This window comes from Bactrocera neohumeralis, chromosome 4 (assembly GCF_024586455.1).
Source record: "Bactrocera neohumeralis isolate Rockhampton chromosome 4, APGP_CSIRO_Bneo_wtdbg2-racon-allhic-juicebox.fasta_v2, whole genome shotgun sequence".
Classification (NCBI taxonomy): Eukaryota; Metazoa; Arthropoda; class Insecta; order Diptera; family Tephritidae; genus Bactrocera; species Bactrocera neohumeralis.
In genome coordinates, this window is record NC_065921.1 from 66,801,762 (window position 1) to 66,820,575 (window position 18,814).

At 32.8% G+C, this 18,814-nt stretch overlaps 2 protein-coding genes across 8 annotated transcripts in view; both read right to left on the minus strand.

The window, feature by feature from the left end:
* The window catches only part of LOC126757034 (stomatin-like protein 2, mitochondrial), a 385,292-nt gene that overhangs the window by 5,359 nt on the left and 361,119 nt on the right, over positions 1-18,814 (minus strand). The window lies entirely within an intron of this gene.
* LOC126757009 (uncharacterized) overlaps positions 1,397-18,814 on the minus strand; it is a 158,892-nt gene continuing 141,474 nt past the window's right edge. For all 7 annotated transcript variants that reach the window (XM_050470559.1, XM_050470560.1, XM_050470561.1 and 4 more), the window contains 6 exons: positions 16,395-17,329; positions 13,864-13,990; positions 9,706-9,826; positions 8,448-8,524; positions 5,864-6,245; positions 1,397-5,801 (listed from right to left, as the gene is read on the minus strand). In XM_050470559.1, coding sequence (XP_050326516.1) covers positions 4,106-5,801; positions 5,864-6,245; positions 8,448-8,524; positions 9,706-9,826; positions 13,864-13,990; positions 16,395-17,183 — 3,192 coding nt within the window. In that variant the 5' untranslated portion in view covers positions 17,184-17,329 and the 3' untranslated portion in view covers positions 1,397-4,105. The remainder of the gene's footprint in view (positions 5,802-5,863; positions 6,246-8,447; positions 8,525-9,705; positions 9,827-13,863; positions 13,991-16,394; positions 17,330-18,814) is intronic.

The window sequence follows — 18,814 nt, forward strand, 5'->3', positions numbered from 1 at the left end:
TAGATGTATGGATGTGTGTAGATGGAAAATTTGTTAAATATTTTGAAACTGAATCTTATTAATAAAGTAAAAATAAATTGAAAATAGTAAAGACACAGTTTTATTGGGTAATGGTTCACATGATTTGTGTGTGTATGTGTATGTGAAATTTTTTCAACGTATATAATCTTCCAATTAAAACCTATTAAACATAATTTAATTTAATTACTTCATATTTTGTATATTTTGTGGTTTCAAACAATGCCGTGCGTTATGTTTATATTATAATGAACAAATATCTATATAATAGAAATCCAATTTTGTTACAGGCTTTTGTTGTAACAATATCCACAATTTTATAGTTATAAAATACGCACTTTATTATGCTCAAACATCAGTTCATGCATTACTTCACACTCATGAAAAAACATAACAAACAAAAACAAAACTATGTAATCCACATTTGATATTTTTTTTTTGAACATAGCACGAAATTTGAAATTCGAAAAACTAAATCAACATTTTTGTTTGGAGTAGTTGAACAATATAAATTTTCAGTTTGCGAAAAAACTGTTTAAAAAATTCTAAATTTTTCAATAGACCATTTAAATTTTTTTCCATTCGCACAACGCCACATGCCTATAACTAACCGCTAAATTTGTATTATAGTAATAATATAGTAATTTTATATGATTATTAATGCAGCTTTTAACTTAAGTATTTTAACAACAGTAGTGTGTTAGCATTGTTAATGTGTATAATTATTATAAATTACATTATAAGAGTGTGGCATACTTTTTGTATTTTTTCATAAAATGTTTTGCAGATTTTTTTGTAATAATTTTTTGAATACTTTATGTTTTATTTTTTATTATTTTTATTTATAGCGATTTATAATGAACTTATTTTAATAATAAATTTTTAATGTGGCATATAAATTCTAGATATTACTTTTATAAAGTTATATTTTTTAAGGAAACTGTCAATTTAATTTTGTTTTTTTTTATTATAATTTTTTTTGGTAAGATCAATGCTGTTGCTTTTATAAATTTTGGCTAAAAAAAACTGTCTACGTATTCGTTCAAATAACATGTTTATTTTTGTTTTAATTTATTTGTTTAATTTCACATATTTTTTATTTAAGTTGTACAAGTACTTTAAAAAATAATTATTATTTTTACTTAAATTACTTCTTTGTTAACGTTTTTCCTATAAATATATTACTTTTAAACAATTATGCAATTACATTACTAGCTCTTAAAACCAAAATTTATAAATGCAACCGCATTTTCTAATTTTTAATTTTTTGTATTAATTTAATTTGCTCACACTTTTTTTCAAACAAAAATCACAATAAGGTTGTTTAATCGGCGTTAGCTATTGCCTATACGCCTATATTTATACAACTAATCATGTATTTTTTATTACTATTTTTTTTTTTATTTCTGGGGTTGTAAGCAAAAATACTGTGTTGCGCTTTGAATGCTTAATGGTAAACCTTACGAAGTTTTCTTTTAAAATTATATATTTGCTTTTAGTAAAATTTGTCATACAATTAGCTGTAAAAAATAAATTACACTTGATATTGTTTATTAACAAACAGCAAGTTTAAAATCGTATAAAATAAAGTGTTGTTTTTTAAACTTGTTTGCTTTGTTTATATGCAGGGTACGTTAATATATTCAGTATTTTTAAATTTTGTTTTGTTGTTATAATGAGGACTATGTAAAGATGGTTTTATTTTGTTTATTTTTGTGAATATTTCGTTTCTTTTTTATTGATTTTATTTTTAAAGTTTAAGGGATGTTTGTGTCAAAAAAAAATCTATTAAAAACGAAAAAATATACTTTTATTACTTTTAAACATTTATAATTCATTTTTCGAAATTATTTTATTCGGCTATATAATAGCGCAATGAACATTTTTCAAACTGAGATCGGTCTTTACCAGAATTAACTAAAAAAGCAGGAAACATCCCTAAACTTTGTTTAGTGAATATTTAATATTTCATCTGTTTAATTTTTTTGTTTTTATTGAATGTATATTATATGCATATATAGCCTGATTTATTTCATTTTATTTATTATAAATCATTCATGTATTGCATTACTTTTATAATATTATATTAACTATTATCAATTAATTATTATTATAGGCTCAGTTTTTTGTTGATGCATTTGTTTTTGTTATATTTCACTTGGTTTTCAATTAAGTTTTAAATCTGAACAAATTATCATGTTATAAATTATTTTGTTTCATTTAATTTTGTATGTATATTTTATTTTTGTATATAATTTTATTTATTCATATTTCATTTAAAATTTTTATTTGTTTTTATCATTTGTTGATCTCATTTATTGAAAGCTTCGTCTGAACGTGGACCTTCCAAAATGAATTGAGTTTAACTTTTTTAGCTTCAAAATTTTTTCATTTAAGCATTCATTTCATGAGATATTATACATATATTAATTATTTTTTTATGTTTATTAAGATTTTCGGTTCTGCATATGAGAGGTGGCATAGTAAAAGAAAAACCCAGTGTCAATTTAGAAACTTCTTCAATTGTTGAATTTTCGGTTTTAAAATTTAAAATGTACATATAATAATAATTTCAAAGTAAACTTAGTGCCCACTAATTAGAATGTATTTGAATTTATGTTACTATGTATGTATATGCTTTTATGCTCAGCAGAGACGTATTGTTTTTATCTGAACATTTACGACTTACTTTTTCATATCTTTTTTGTAATGCAAAAATATTTATGCATGAAGTGCTGATCCAAGTTTCGATCAGCAACTGATTTTTAAAAAAGAATTACTGCACTAAGTAATGCTCAAAGTTCTTAATTTTGCACAATATTCACTTTCTTGTGTACCATTGAAAACATTTGATATTCTACATCATTTTCGATTTGCAGGGGAAGACATTTATTGTGCAAGGTATGTTACTTCACAATTGTTTGTTGACAACAATCATTGCTTGTTGTTAGTTAATCAAATGACATGGTACATTTTGACAGTTAACTGCAATTTTAGTTTAGCGAAATCATCGCTAAACAAATAATGCTCAATGTACAAAGGTTTCATAATGAAAAACTCCTCTTTTTACGAAATCCAATTTCATTTCATATTCTATCAATTCTGCATTAATAATTTACTCTGCGGAAAATAAGTTTGCATAAGTTCAGCCGACAGTAAATTTTATTGCAGCGCAAATTTTTGCAAGTATTTAATTTTGCCGATTAATTGCATTTGTCAATGTTTGGTTTTTGAAACTTTTTAATCATATTTAATGATGTTATTTTGCATATCTTTTAGTGCAAATGGTAAAAATTTGGTTATTAAAAAATTTAATTTTTCAGATATACATGTGTGTTTCTTTTTAATTTTTGCTTAAAACGGTTCCAAATTATACGTTTATAATCTCTTCTTGTTGCTATTATTACTGTTTTTGTTAATATGATTTTATAAAAATTTAAACGTTGTCAATAAGTAGCCTTTTTACAAACAATTTAATTTTTTTTGAATTATGTTTTCGAATTTTTTACGATTTTTGTTTATTTGCCCTCATAACATGCCCCTACGCAAATAGCACTTTAAAATAGTTAATTTAAAAAAGCTTAATTACGTGTATGTATTGCTGCCAAACGCTGTGCGCGTCACTTCAGTTTTCACTTCCTTTCACTCTATTTCTCTCTCGGTTGCACGGTTCTCAAATTCCAATTACTCCATAAACATTTTTCCTATCATTTGTAGTTATTAATTTCTATTTTACACTTAAATTTAGTTGTTCAAGCGCTCCTATCTGGCGATCACACACGTTTCGCTGCTTTTGTTTTTCCAAAAATTTTCATTCACGCCGCATACTCAGTCAATTGTGCAATGGTGGGGGCTTGTGGAGGGCTAGTTTTGTCTGGGCTGGTTGCGGTGCTGCCACAAGTATACCTCTACGTTGTATTTGTAATTGTTGGTGGATTTATATTTCAGTGTGTGAAATAGATACGCGTAAGGTCTGCGCTCGAAGCGTTTTTCAAACTTCTGGCGTTTTGCTTGCACTTTTTCAGCATGTGGAGGTGCTCGTACACCAATTGAATGTTGCACGCAGTTTTATGCGTGCACAGCACGCTTATACGCAAACCTCTTCGGTAAGAATATCGTTGAGTAAGCGATTTAAGCTGTCTAGCCCCGTTAGAAAACCACCATCTGGTCCATGATGTACGGGAGTGCTGGAGGTTGCCTGCTGCAGCAATCCGCCACCGTTGCGCGGCACGAATGCCGTGTGCGCAAAGTCAATGAGACGCACATCTACAAGGCATCGTGCATCTTCGGTAGTTGCGGATGCTTGACAGCCTGCGATATCCAGGGATTTGGAGGCATGTTGTAAAGTCAGCCGCGTCGCTGTAGCCTTCTTTTTGCTTACATTGTTGCTCCTGCTCGTATTGTGTATCTCTTGTATGCCAGCGAGCAGTGTGTTCTTGATTTTATCTACTGTGCTCTCAATGCCGGATGTTGTTGAGGTCGGCGTCATGAGCGGCGTTTTCACCGGCGATGCGTTGACGGAGGTCGGTGTAGACGACACTGGTGCTGCACTACTGCTACTCCCTGCGCCCGTAACTACGCTGCTTAGACTCAGTGTTGTTGTTGATTTTTTCGCTTGCGAAGACGTCGATATACCGTCTTTTTTATTATCGCTGGCTGTCACTTCATCCTCATCGTCGGCGTCTTTGCAACGTAGACGTTTAACTGCACCGCGCACTGATTTCAGCGAGGACGCAGTCGAGGAGGTGGGGGAAGAGTTAGCAACGGATGCAGATAGTTTTCCAACACTTCCCGGTGGCAACGGTGGTGTAGAGCACGCAGATGAGGCGAGCGTATGCGGTAGACGCGCCGTTGTTGTTGTTGACATAAGCGGTATTTCGGTCGCTTGCGTCAAAGGTGAAATATCAAAGGATTCTTGCTGAGATTTGTAACGTTTCAGCATCACCTCTGTTTGACCAATTATGCTGCTATCATAATCAGAGCTGGCCTCGTCGGAACTGTTATCGCCCGTTTGGCGACCACTGGTGACCGCTTTGATTTGCTCAGAAAGTCCGGAGAAATCATCACTGCTATTGCTACTATAGTTCATCCAAGAGTCACCCGAGTGCGGTGAAGATGTCGAAACGCTTGGCATTGGCGGCTCGGGATCGAGAAATACTGTTTCTTCGGAGATTGGAATGAATGGCGGATTACTGTTACTGCCACCGGTGCACACAGCATTATTGCTATCTGTACTTAATCCTGCTATTGACGGTGGTGGCATGGATACTGCATCGTTAACAGTATTGACACCTGTGGCTGATGCAGCTGAGTCCTCATCATAACCGCGCACTGGTGTTACTACATCTGCGAAGCCACGCGATCTCTCCAGAGTTGCCTCTGTCAAACCGCGTTTGCGACGTGTGGCAGGGAGATTCAGACCGGCTGCGTTCGTAGAATCATTCGAGGCATCAGCATCATAACAGCATGGATCACCGCCGGTGCTGCTATTGGTCGCTGACGCATTACCGCTATCCGCTGCAACCATATGCAGGTCATCATCCTCTGTTTCGTGTGGCTCCAGTTCATCACCACCATCATGACCGGCAGTGTCATCATCGGCATCTACTACATCTTCATCGTCATCGTCGATGTCATCATCATCAATACTGTTATCAGGATGATAGTCGAAAGTAGCGGACTTTGTAGCTGACTTCGGCGTGGTTGGTGTAAGCCACTCCTCAACATCCATGGGATGAGCCTGTGGATTTTCCTCATAGCCCTCATAAACAATGAGTAGTGAACTAGAAATGAGAAGCATAAAGTTTAGTAAAAATATAATAAAAAATTCGTTCTTCACACTCACCACGAGTAGAACCGATAACTGGATTGTTTTTCGATTACACGACGCAATTGTAGCAAGCGCTGTACAATTTTCTTGATAACGCGTATACGCAATCGATAGCCATTGTAGAAAAAGTCATGCAAAGCCTGCTTGAAGCCACTCTCATCCAACTCGCGTCCCCAATATTTGTCGCGCTTGGCATATTGATCGATATGCGCCTGATAGGTTTGCATGCCACAAAGGCGCACGCCCAACGATGCCGATGTGCTAGCCGCACACTTGGCCATTTGTTTGCAGCGCTTCTCCGCCGAGGCATCATCACCATGCTGACGTGTGCCCATTTTCAAGTCCAAAATACATGGATTACGAAATTGCGAAGTGATGTTCTCGAGCATAAGGAAATCTGCAAAGAGATTTATGTTTGGAAAAGTAATGAAAATGGTTAGTAAATTTATGACATTAAGCAAATTACAGTTTTTTATATTTTATTAAGTAGAAATTCCACACACATGGTTTTCATTAGAAACAGAATATACATACTTATGTACATATGCAGTAAATGAGCAGAGGACAGATGGATGTACAAACACAGCTGTGAATTCCATTTGTAAACCATATGTATGCATTATCTTTTGATCAGCATATGAAATTGATAAATAAACAATTTCTATATATGTACATACATAGTATGTATACAATAGAAATACATTATAAAGGAAAAATACTGTCAGTTCCTTCTTATGTTCGCTGGTCAACTCAAAAGCTAATTTTTCACAAACGCTGTTAAAATTTGCCCAGTAAGCGACGTTGTGTCAAATTACGCTGAGCTAAGCGGAAAGACTATGAGCCTTTGCTAGTCACGTATTATGGTATGTACATACATGTATATGTATATCATATGTATACGTATCAGTACACTGTTTTTATTTTTAGATCTTTCACGTGCACTTCGTCAATCGATTGCCTGTAAAAATCACATTCCCATCACATGTCAGGAAACTTAGTTACAAATGTAGAAGACTTGACTTACTGATTGGTGAAAATCAGAGCAACAACAACAAATCAACTTAAAAATTACTCTCAAAATCGAATTTGACTTTCCTTTGGTCCTAGGTAAAAACATTTTCTTATAATGGCACAACCTTCTTTATGTTCGAGTGAAATTTTATCTCCATATGACCTACACTAACTGACAGCTCTTTGTTTACGACGCGAAAATTCTATCTGACGATTTTTATGCTTGGATTAAAGCACTCATGGCGCGTTCCTCGCAATGGATTTTTCAGTTTCGAAAACCGAAAAGTCACAGCGAGCCGAATCTGGCGAATACGGTGGTTGAGCGATGATTTTCGCTTCGTATTCAGTGGATCCAACTGGTCAAAGTGCATAATACATATGGAATTAAGAAACACATTCGAATATTAGGAATCTGTCTGGCAGTCGAAGTAGTCGAAATGAGAACCCTTTCTATGCGAAAAATAATCTAGAAACGTGGAAGACAAGAGGAGTACACTGGATCTGCGTAACCGCAGCGGATTGTTTTGCGAGATTCGACAAATTAGAAATTAGAATTAGGGTGAAGTAAATTTAATGATCAATGTGATCATAGCACAAATCGCCATAAAAGGAAACCTGAAGGTTTTGTGAATATTCTTTATTCACTTATATGAAGAAAACTTCCTCCAAACCTTTCTTCCAAATCCATTAGTTATCCATTTGGTGGCCACGAAAACGAAAAGAAAAAACTCGACCTATTTACCTAGTCAACACAAAAACATGCAACGCAATGACGACAGATGATCTAATGAATATGAATTATAGTATTATTAAGTAACTGCTTCAACTATTTGATCCCCCTATCTCAAAAAAATCAGTTATTTAAAATTATATATATGTAAATAAAGTAAGTTAATTTAAAATAAGAATCATATGCCGAAATCGAAAAACACAACTCTAACAAGGTGTCCTTAACGATAATGTAAAAATTTCCCAATTTTGTAAAATGACACAATATTAATTTAGAGGCTATTAAAATTTGTTAACAAATATGTTGCATTAATCTAAAATTGAAAATTATCAAATTAAACAGAAGTTACAGAATGATCAGCGATTGGCCAGCATTCAATACATTATGCTCCATTACATATGTATGTATATATGCAGGACCATAGAGAGAAAATCGGTGCCCGGAGATGATTGTAATGTTTTATGGGAGAAAAAATTTGCAAAGTATTGTTGCAGAGAACTAGGTTCCCCTGAGAACTCCGAGTCTGTGAGGAGCAGTACATTATAATGATTTGAAAAGGAGTTCCTCCTACAACGAGAGCTGAGATATAACCAAAGCATCACTTTAATCCGAATATGAATCTAATGAAATCATAAATTTGTACAGAATATTTTGATGACGTTGACAAAATACGAGTTCCGTTAAATTGATGGCATACGAATATTAACTTTGAAGTTAGATTTGTGGCTATTGAATGCATTTAAAATTGCATGACATGTGAAATATGAAATTTTTGTTGACAAAAAATTAGTGTTGTTGAATGTTTGGTTGGTTATTTGGTCGCATGTGGCCACACCAATTTCTTCTATTGATACTAACATTGCTTATTTGTGTTGTCTAATTGCGAAATACTTTTTATAACATCGGCAGCATTTCCATTCTTATGAACTTTCATCCTGTAAGAGAAAAGAAGAAAAATAAACCTTGTAGGCATTAAAAATTGCATAAACAAAACGTTGTTTTTTGTTTAATTTTTTTTATTTTTTAAATATACTATACAGATTTTAATAATTAGTAAATAAATATTACACATGGTTGAATAAACAAATGTGAAAGAAGATGCTTTCATTTTTTTTTTACCTATCCAAATTATTAGAACTACATAATGACAATCTTCCTAGCTAAGATAACAACTCTAACTATAAAAATCTAATGATGCACTTATAAAGTACGATAGAATATGATTTGCAATACATTGTATACATTTCTATGCAACGAGTTTATGTGTCGATAATGGAGGCATTACAGATCGCTGCCTTGTATTCCGCTCTAGGCTCCCAGCTCATCGTCAACAGCAGCGCTCGGCCATGCTTTGCGTTAGCGGCTATTCGGTCGGCGTTTCGCTACTGGCTGGCAAGGAGTCGAGTGGCTATGTGCGATGCGGTGCAGTGCGGCTCCAGTGTTTTGTGGGGATGGGGGCAGCAGCGAGTTAAAGGCGTCCAAACAGGCGCACGTTTGTTCGTTTGCTTGCTCGCTCATTTATTTCACTGGAGGGCGGCGGTTTGTTTGGCTTGTTACCTTATTTTTTGTTTTATTTCGACTGCGTGCTTGAGTCTGAACACACGGTTTTATACCAAACAACAATATTGCTCAATGTGAATTGGTTGATGGTGGTCGTCGTTAATGGCGGCCTAAAAGAAATATAGGGGGACATGGAAACATGTTTTGTGCTTTGGATAGGTTCATACGAATTTCATTATTTAATTAGTCTTCGTTATGAATTTATCACAAGAATTTGTTAAAACATATTTTGTAATTTATAAACAAAGATTTATTTACAAAAATAATGTTTTATTTTTCAATTCATACCCGCAAAAGTTAGCTCGCTATGGAGAGTTTGGTATCACGTACACAAATCTGTATATTTTTTTGTTTTTGCAACGCGCGCACACGCAAACATAAATTGAAAGTAATTTCTTTATATCTAAAATAAAAGCAAAAATTCATTGCCATATTTGTTTGTTGGGTCATTTGACATGTATAGTTTTGATGTATGTTTGTATTAATATATAGCAATAAATATGTAAAATGTTTTTCAATAAATTTTTAAAAAAATTGTTTTTTTTTAGCAACCTACCTTAGCACATCATCTCGTTTCCGCTTTGTGGTGCTCATTTTACGCACCGGCTCCTCGCGGAAGCTCGGCGAGTACCGTTTTTCCAATTTCGCACCGCCCATTGTGGTCGCTTGCATCACACCTACAAAAAATATTCATATAGAAAGAATTTGTTGATTAGTTGTGAAACATTGTTTTTGAAGGAGTTGCGTAATTCAATTAAATTAAAATAAATATATATTTAAAATTTCGCTTAACCTAAAAACGGACTAATAAATTGATATTCATACAAATGATTAATGTTTATTTTATGCTGTTTTCTATTAGTATTTGGTAGAGAAAGATGTCGAGGTAGCAACTATCACAAATGTGATGACGTGAATTTGAGTGTTGAAGTAGTATGCTTTAATTTTTTGTAATATACATACATACACACGGGTGTATCAATAACGTTTTAGGGACAAAACAAAATAATAATGAAAGTATATATTGATATGTATGTATATAATATGCAAAATAATCATTTCTTGACTATCTGGTTATTAGATTTATTTACTGGGCATTCTATTTTTTCAAATTATAAAATTTTAAACAATTATTTTTCTTTGGAGACACATTTTTATCGTCAGAACAAAAATCGATACAATTCAAATCTGAAAAATTCTTAGCGAAAGCATTAGCATGAATTATTATAACAAAAAAAAAAATCAAAAATAAAACAAAAGGTATACATTTAATTTGCATCTAATATTATTAAAAAAAAAATCGAATAAATAACATGAAATGTTCTGCGCAGATTATTCGAAGCCAAGCGACAAATGATCTGTACAAACGTCGCGCTTTATTCTTTAAGCACATTTTCACGTAAATTTGTATATTATTTACATATATTTATTATTAATATCTGAGTTATAATTTAACTTGTTGAAAGCATCTATAGTATTTATTTCTGGAATCGTTCAAGAGGATTAGGGAGTAAATAAATGAGCCTGAGTGAAAATCACTCCGAATTTAGTTAAAATATGTTAAAAAAATTATAACTACAAATGGAAAACTGCAGCGCGTTTTTATGAAGGGATATGTCATCCATATCTAAGTATAATAAATTCAATAAAAGTAAAAAAAAAGGTTGAAAAGACATCTCGATTATGCCACATACGCAGGTATTTCTTGAAGATGGATTTAAAGAACCCTTGGAGAAGTAATGTGAGTACAACCAATGAGTTCGCAGTGTACAATTAATTAAGTAAATAATTATGAAACTTTTTTTTGCAAAATTTTTAATATTTATCTCTCATTTAACAAAATTCTGCTTTACCTGAACAAAATAAGTATTATATTGTTTATTATTATATACTAATTTCATTGTAATTAAAATCGATACACGTATTAATAAACGTTTTAAAGATCGGGATAAAATCTTTATACAAACCCTTCCGTAATGAAATCGTGATATACCCGTCGACTTCGTCTTCGTCATAGTCATCGACTTATTGCATAAAATAAGCAATAGCACGATTAGAGTCAGACCGATTTCGCTATGCAGAGTTATGTATGTACATTTGTATATTTAGATAAGAGGAGCGATGTGCTTTTATGTCACACATTGGTTTCAGTTTCATTGCGGTTTCGATTTGTGGGGTTGCGCGGAAGCGTTCCTCAGTTTTCAGATTCATTGTTTTATTCTTTGTGTAGGTTGCCCTGTACAACAACAAATCGCGGCCGACGACGACGACGACGACATGCTTTCACTGAATCATAATATATAAATAAAGAAAAAAACACAACTTTGGTTTGCTCTTTGATAAAAAAGAAAACAGGTTTTGAGGATATTACGCTACAACGAGTTTCCCGAGCCCCCAGTAGTTCCAGATGAGCCCAAAAAATGTATTCACGCGCTCGCATTCTCAATCACTTTAAAGCTCTCTCGCTATCATTGCTTGCACATATCACTGCACTGATTCAATGTTCATTTCTCTGCTGGCGCGCACATTTTCTACGTATCTTCGAGCCATGCAACGAGGCTACACAGGTACGGGAAGTAAAAGCAGACCAAAAAAATCATTTCAACGTACATCCTCGTGTGCCCTAACCGACTCACACAGCCAAGCATTTTTTTGTAAACAAATTTGGTGGTGAGCGTTGTAAGCACACAAGGATTTTAATAATCATACAGTGAGTAGATGTTTGTTTGTGAAAAGTTAAATGAAGTAAAGTAGATAGTTAACTATGATAAGAGTGTAAATATATTGTATATAACCTATTAAAAATTATTTAAACAAAGCTAGGGCAAATATAGTGTTTGAAGTTTTAATATAGCATATATATTTAAGTTATTAATTATAAATTTTGCTGTATTTAATTTAAAATTCTACATTTCATTGCCGTAACTTTATTTTATTTGATAAATTTGGATAACCATTTTTAATACGCGTAAAATTCAAAGTATGCTTTTAAATTTTTACTATAACTTTTTCTATTCTTATTTTGTTTAGCTTGTAATTGCACTTACCCTTGAAGCACTTCTAATTGTTACTAAATCTAAATATGCATTACTACAGAAAGTTGAATTCACTTGAATAACGTAATGTTTTTTTACAGACATTTTTGCATACAGTTCAAACATATATTTGATCTGTAAATAGGAATACAAAAACAATTTATGCTTATTGTTATTAAACAATTATTTAAAAATTGTATTTGTACGATTTACAGATTAAAAATGTTGACTAACAATATTGCAAAAATACACAGGGTTTGTTGTGGCTTCTTGCTAAGCTTAAATTTGCAGTATACGTGTGCACACGCTGTAAACAAATTTGCACACAGCCGATATCTCAACTCAAAGTCATCGGCTTTTAATGTTGACGTTCGCTAGTTCATATGTATGTTAATTTTTGATGTAAAAACTCTTAATCTTTATATGCACCTTATTGTCGTTTAGTTTTTACATGTGTAGAACTGCAGTACGTCGTAGCTATGATACACATTGTGGCACATTTTGATAGAAAGCAATCCATATTAAAATGTGAAGCTTACTAGTGTAGATTGAAACCCTGTGTATTTTCTCAGTGTTAAAATAAATGTCTCAAAAAGTTGTTACTTAAATACAAAGAAGTCTTTAATACATTTTGCATATTTTTTTTTATCAAACTGTTTTTTTTTTGTTTTTATTTGTTTATGCTTCATTTTTTCATATTGTTTTAGTAACAAATACATTTTTTTATATTTGTTTAAGTCACTTTTCTAAAGTTTTTTTATTGTTGTATGTATGTTTACGTCTTTATTTTATTAGTTTGCACCATAATAGCAGGTTACATTTTTTTATAATATGTATATATTTAGCTAACCAATAAGAATAAAACCTATGTATAATGCAATTTTAACTATTAGTTTATTACTCTCTTGTATAATATAATAAGATTTTTATAAAGTTACTAGTATCACAGCTAGAAATATGTGTCTAATATAAATTAATAACTCGAATGCATGTTATAATTAGATTTTGCCATATTTACAAAATGTCTCCTGGTTTTCTTTAAAGTGCTTAAAGTAAACAAAAAAAAGGAATAGAGAAACATAAAAATCACACACAGAGATGAGTGAAAAGCTGGTTGGTTAATGATTTCAATTTTATTGTTCGATTTGTACTTGATGTCGTAGGCAGTAATTGATACTTGATATGAGGTGCTGAAAGGAGTTTACACGAGCAGACAAACATACGTGTATGGTATATGCAAATCTACATAATGATAAACAATTCAATTTTATACTTGTACTATGCACAATTCACTGTTATCGCGTTATGATACGGCAATTGTGCGACATTACTTTTGCAGGCACTATTTACACAATTTTAACTGCTTTGCATTTTATCTTAATTATTTTATTTTGTGTTATTATTTTTAAATGTTGACATATAATAAAGATTTAAGTCTAACCTTGTTTAAAATGCATTACATAGCGGTAATAAATTCACTAAATTATATTAAAATATTTGCTTTTCCCTTTAGTGCTATTTATCTTTATTTTTATATGTAAAACATTAAATGATTTAAATGAAAGCAATCTGATAGATATAAAACAAATTTCGATAAACATTTTTTAGTTCTTACTTTTCTATTTTTCCTATCTTCGTATATTTGTATGTGTACAACTATTAAGTGGCCGTCTGCTTACCTTTGTATTTGGGCACAAACTTCTGTACATCGTGCGGAATGTTTTGATAAAAGTCCAATTCACGCAAATTCAATGGCTTTATGACAGTGGATTGATTCAACAGAAGAAGACGTGTGTGGCCACCGACCTGAAATATAGATCGAAAAGCGTATACATTAATATAAATAATAATAATAATAATTCATATTGTTGTCACCGAATTATCGACTATGAAAGATAATATTGTTGGCACGGAATTATCGACTATGAAAGATTATGTCGATTTATAAAAATATATATTGAACAATTTGTAAGGTTTGGCAAATAATAAAGTTCATACTTAACAAAACCTCAAAGTTAACATAAAAAATTTACTTATTTTCGAAATATAAGTACTAGAAGTGCACACGTTATATGCAATAATATGTAAGACTAAATAATACTAAAAATATTTTCTCAGCTGCGCATACTCGTAAGTGTAAATATTTTTTTATAATTAAAATTGAAAGACTGCGCACATTATCGGAAACATTCCAACCATATGACGTCAATTACAAATATTCCTGTCGAAAAATGTGACATTTTCGTGTAAGGAATGTATGCAATAAAATCCATGTTCACAAACCGACTATATGAATATGAATAATATGTGTAATAACAGGTGGAACAATTTGTCAAAATTCTCAATATACTTGTGAACAAGTTGTTATAACTGCCTATACATTTCTGCGAACATATTACAAGGCTTGCAAGGAATGATATGCAACACAAGATATTCGTTACTTCCTGTACCCTACATATTTTGTGTTAGGTTATGTTAATCTGATAGGTCAATAAGCATAGAACAGTTTAGGTCCTTTGCGTTAACAGATGGAGTTCAGTTAGTAGGTTTAAAAGACTCTGTGGCCTCACTATCGATTCCTCCTCCAGTGGTATGATAACCATGGGGACTTAAACAATCGAACTTCGCCAGCAATTTTAAATAATATAAAAAATGCACATTTTTTGCATTAATTTTTAAGGTAATTGGCCTAAAATCTATTTAACTGGACCATCAAACACATGACATTTTCTTTCTGCTACAGCGATCAATGACTTTAAAAGAAAAATAACAAACAATCTGATTTTTACCACACGTTTGTGCATATAATGTGCAGAGTAAATATTTTTCATAAAACAAGAAAACCAAACGATCAACAGAGTGACAGAAAAATGCGCGAACACGCGTATAAACCTGTTACCAAAAATAAAAATCTTAAATACGCTGCCTTCTTATTTTATTTTCAATAAATACACACAGCTATAAATAAAATAACGATAAATCGATAAAGGAGGGAGCAATGAAATTGCGAAGAGAGATGACACAGATAATCCAAACGATATCGCATATATTTCCTCTTGATATATAGGTACATACATATGTATGTGCATATAAATATCATTTCAAACGACACGCAGAGGTTAGCTTGCGCCGATCTTTAAAATATATGCATTTACTTATGCACGCTATTTTTTTCTCTGCTAAGGTAATAATAAATTGTGCGAAGTCTATTGTTTACTTTAGTAGTTTGAAAAAATATAATGTTATTATTTTTAAATGTTATAAATTAATATTTATATTTAGTTCAATATAAATACTATTTTCAGCATGTTGAAAGGCTCGATCCGCGCAGGTGTGTACGCGCGCCTTAACATGTTGCCGCGTGAACAAAACAAAAAATACTTTGAACTTGACCGATTTGGCCAATTCAACGGCTGTCTATTTCTTTCTTAATTTTTCACATTTTATTTTTGCAATATACGTGTGCACATGATTTCTATTCTTAAATAAATTTAGCGTCAAATAAAAGTGACTTATTTCTTTCGCACAGTTAATCGTGCGCCATAAAAATAAATATTTTGCGGACAGGAAGTGATCTGTGTTAATTTATAAATAAATGCATTATTTATAAAGAATCTGAGATTACGTTATTTCTTTGTTAAAATTTGCTTATTATAATATGTACTATATTTTGCTAAAAAAAAATTATGCTTTCACTTTTAGATTTTAATAAAATTACAAAAAAAACATATTTGCTTGTGATTGTACGACAATTTTCGATAACAAAGTTTATTGATCGATTTGCCAAAATGACATAATAAAGTAATTAAGTATCATACAAGGAATTTGAAGCTTTATGATCAAGATAAGAACAATAAAAAAGAAATTATAGAAATTGTGGCTTTAAATTCTTTTTATCAATGAAATGACAATCTAAATGAATGATGAACTCATAAATTATATATAAATAGGTGTGGGAAGCACCTGTAATCAATTTTTCTAACTGTTTCTTATGTGTTCAGATTGAATTCAATATACTAGTATATAAATAACAATACCTCTAGCTTAACGGCTGGAATGTAGAATAGCATCCCCCGATTTCGGGGTTAAAATGGGTATGTATAGAGGAGATCCTTCAGATCAAGAAAAACATGGCTACATACCCATTTTAACCCGAACCGCGGGGAATGCTATTCTAAAATTTACCCCATAAAGCTCTTTATAAACATACCTGATTGGAGAGCGGCTGCAGTGCGACTTCATCTTCACTTTCCAGAAGATCCTTACTCAGCTGTGGCTGCAGGAAAGTATTTGCTGCTGCCGGCGTGGATGGTGCATTCGTACAGCTGCCAACATTACCGGCACACGAATCGGAACGTTGACGACCCAAATACTGATGCAAAGCAGCTGTCGCCGAGGCAAGCGGGTGTGCTTGTGTTGGCAACGATTGCTGCTGTTTTAACTGTTGAGTAGGTTGTTGCTGCAATTGCTGATAGGCGGTATTATCAAAAGCATCAAGCACTGTTGACTTAATTGGGGTCGAACAGTGACTATCACTGCGGCTGTTACTGCTCACAGACAATTGCTGCAAATTGGCTGTAACCAAAGTGCTGCTCGCCACATGTTGCGGTGAGTTAGTTAACAAATGTTGCTGCTGTTGTTGTTGTACAGCTGCGAGAGTATTGCCCAGCAATATTGTAGCATCTGGTGTGCCGCTGCCAAATTGAATGGGCGATAGTTGACCTAATGTAGGTGCAATTTCGCCAATATGTTGTTGTTGCTGTTGTTGCAATTGTAATTGCAATTCGAGGCGTTGCTGCTCATTTTGCTGCTGTTGTACGTGAATTTGCTGTACATGTTGTTGCTGCTGCTGTTGTTGTTGTTGTTGTTGATGATGATGGTGCTGGTGTTGGCTATGACTGTGGGCATGCAAAGTGGTCTGTTGTATTGTTGGAACATGTTGATGATATGACGTACAGTCAGAATCTCCCATGCCCCAATCCCCCAAGAAATATACCATTCCCTTCGGCGTAAAACAGTGTAAATCCAGCTACTTTGGCGCTAACCGTAGCAAAGACGGAATTGTTGTTCTTTTACAATTTTCTTGTGTTACGTTAATTTTAGAGGTCTGTATTTCACACCCCCTATTTTTCTTTTCTGTTATATCTGCAAGGAAAGAAAAATAAAAATTTATTATTAACATGATTATTAATCTTTCGCACTACTTTATTACAAAAAAAACCTTTGTTGATATGTATTAAAATCGCAACCACACACATTCGTTCAACAAAATAAATATTTAGTTATACAAAACTTAGGGCACAATAGACCTTAAGTCGCGCCGCAAACCTCATTTATTTGTCTATATAAAACTTGTAATTTATAAATCCAAATATATAGTGGCTCAGTCAGCCCCACACAATATTAACATACTATAAGTTAATGCGCCTATAGATATGCTTTGAATTTATCATATCCTTTAGCATCTTCAAATTCATTCATCTTATTAAAAATGCATACGCAGGCCTTGAGTTGAGCACACAGTGTACGATATCAGCTGTATAAACACTTCCACAACCTCGTTGCCTATAACCGTGCAACAACAATTACACAAGTACAAGTGCACTTGCCAGCTTCCCAAGGATTTGCATCAAGTGCATGTGCACTCATATTATGTCCTTCCTACCTGGTCGACCAGCGTACACACCCGCGCAACACAGCCACAACTTTCAACCCTCAGCAAGCAGCAAGCTGTCAATACGTACAACCGAAATTAATGCTGATGCCGTTGAAGGTCGTCCACGAGAGTTTTGTAGTAAATAAACGTAACTGTCTATGCCAAAACGGCGTATGGCAATGTCAAATAGCTGTCTGTGTAGAGAGTAAGTGAAAGTGATAAATATTCAGCGTTGTGGGAAACTCGATTACCTTATGATAATGTGCATGTTTGCAGCAAATAATAACAACAAACGGTACTTTACCTGGAAATATCAGTAAAATATTCATTACAATCTCCTAAAGACAATATTATGCTTGTGGCTTGTGGGAATTTAGGTCAAGGCACATTAAAGTTTTATAAAGATCATTTGCATTAAAATGTAATGGAAAATTGTGAAATAAAATTTGAAATGGGAAAATTTTATTATCGCCTATTTTATGCTGATGAAAAAGGAGTGTTTATAGCATAGTTAGCTTGGAAAGCCATAAGAGCATTTATTTTTATGTCTACTTTCGGTTCAAATCAGGTAGAGTTTACGTTAAGGGGGTATTCTGGTTTAGAAATTCGAAAAAATCGATTTTTTTTTTTTGCATATTTTTATAGTATAATCCTTCAAGAAAATGTCCCTGAGAGGATTTTTCGAAATTCAAATTATTTTCCGAGTTACAGCTCAGTTTGTGACTCCGACTCCGACTGCGCGCGACTAGTTCTCCAACTTAAAACTCGTTTTTCTCATAACTACTCTTCTAGAAACGGTGTGCATGTTATCTCAAGTTCTACTCAACCGATTCACATGAAATTTTACACAGAGCTTTCTTATACATTATAGTATCGCACTACGAAGAGCTTTCGAAAGAATTTTTTTTTTTAGTTTTTAAAAAATTCCGAACCACAAAAAACAGGGAAAATACGAAACTTTTTTTTCAAACCTC